Genomic DNA, 1,778 nt, shown 5'->3' on the forward strand with positions numbered 1-1,778 from the left:
GGCTTTTTTCTTTTTGCTTATGTGGTGCTGAGGAATCGAACTCAGGGCCTTGAGCATGCAAGGCAAGCGCTCTACCACTGAGCCACCTTCCCAGCCCATCTAGTTCAGTTTTTTTTAGGATAGTTCCAGCCACCTCTCAAGACCTCAAAATCGAAAGAAGTTTCATCATAAAATTAAGAATCATGTGGGATGCAGCTAGCCTGTTTGGGTAAGGCTGAAGATATATTAGTAAAGAAAGCTGTTCTATTTTCTTTATTTTCTTCTAACAGAGTTTAGAATCGGGCCAGGTGCTCAAATATAAAATACACAGATATTGGGGGAAGAATTGTTCAGGCAGGGGACTTTTTGAGTACAGCAAAATTATCTTCTTAGAGAACAAGTTATCTTAACGCATGACATTATGTTCACATAATGAGGCTACTGCACGTGAGAAGGTGGCTACACCACCTGTAAAAGGATGCTCTACAGTGTTCTATAAAAACAAGAATCGTTTAAGGACAAGTGTCTCAGAATGTATTCTCTCATTATAATACATCACTGATTACTTTTAACTAGCAGCCTTCAAATGGTTACAGGAAGACAATATCAAGTTATATTTTCCTCTGCAATATAACAATTCCTATGGAAAAGGAGTTAACACAATAGAACCATGAGTGTTTATGGTTTTTGGGGTTTTTTTTGTTTTGTTTTTTCTCAGTAGCCACTGATAACAGTTAGAAATGTAAGATTTAAAGTTGAGAGTCTAGGGCTGGGAATGTAGCTTAGTAGTAGAGGGCTTGCCTAGCAGCAGGAAGCCCTGGGTTCAATTCCTCAGTGCCACATAAACAGTAAACACCAGAAGTGGTGCTGTGGCTCAAGTGGTAGAGTGCTAGCTTTGAGCTAAAGAAGCTCAGGGACATGCCCAGGCTCTGAGTTCAAGCCCCAGGACAGGCAAGAAAAATGAAAGAAAAGAAAAGAAAGAGAGGAAAGAAAGGAGAAGTTGAGAGTCTAAATTGAAAAAAGATGTCAAATTATTCTTTCAAAACTAACAACCCCTCAAAGACTATGATGGACACCCACTCTGCCACATGTCATCAGAATTACCATTTATGTTAAGAGATCAGATAGCTATTTATCCAAAGTGTGAAAGCTCCCCATCCTTATCACACACATGAGTTTTAGGGAGGAAATTTTTCAAGCAGATCATTCATTACAACATAGAAAGGATAAGGTGTTATTGACCTGAAAATCCAGAATCCTTATCTGACTCGGCAGCTACCGTGCCGACCTGCCGAGATACTTTTTTCATCTCTGTGCCCCTGGCTAACTTGGCTGAGAGTCTTCTGGGGCTCTCTCTGGACGGGATTTTCCTCTCCATGTTTTACTGGACTGGAAGCACGTTCACTGATAGGCTTTTCATCTGGTTGCCCTATGAAAAACAACAGTTACATAAGAAGTCATTGCCTGGAGAGCTGAAACAGGTGATCCAAATGGTGCATAAGGTGAGGGCAAAGAGCACTGGCCTCGCCCACTTCAGCTATATTTTCTCATCTGTCTCATTGACAAAAGCTAGGAGTTTACGAAAGAGAATGGTTTCTATCTGAAAGGGGATTCATGGTCTTCTTGCTGCCCTCTAACTCCATTACAAATTCAAGACACACAAACCACATTCAGTGGAAGCTTTGTGAACTGCTAACAAAGGCATACTTGATTAGGCTTTCTGGAATGGGTAACCATATCAACTTGTCCTCCTCCCAGAGGAGAGGTAACATCAACCAACAAGGCTTGCTTTCTCAGTG

General features: G+C 41.2%; 1 protein-coding gene across 1 annotated transcript in view; it reads right to left on the bottom strand.

Moving 5' to 3' along the window:
- Nucleotides 1-1,408, bottom strand: part of LOC106001922 (CLOCK-interacting pacemaker-like) — a gene marked incomplete at its 3' end in the record, with an annotated part of 6,316 nt that extends 4,908 nt beyond the window's left edge. Inside the window, exon 1 of the mRNA XM_013036861.1 lies at nt 1,222-1,408. Coding sequence (XP_012892315.1) covers nt 1,222-1,357 — 136 coding nt within the window. The remainder of the gene's footprint in view (nt 1-1,221) is intronic.
- Nucleotides 1,409-1,778: the final 370 nt, after the last annotated feature.

This window comes from Dipodomys ordii, unplaced genomic scaffold, assembly GCF_000151885.1.
Source record: "Dipodomys ordii isolate 6190 unplaced genomic scaffold, Dord_2.0 Scaffold855, whole genome shotgun sequence".
NCBI lineage: Eukaryota > Metazoa > Chordata > Mammalia > Rodentia > Heteromyidae > Dipodomys > Dipodomys ordii.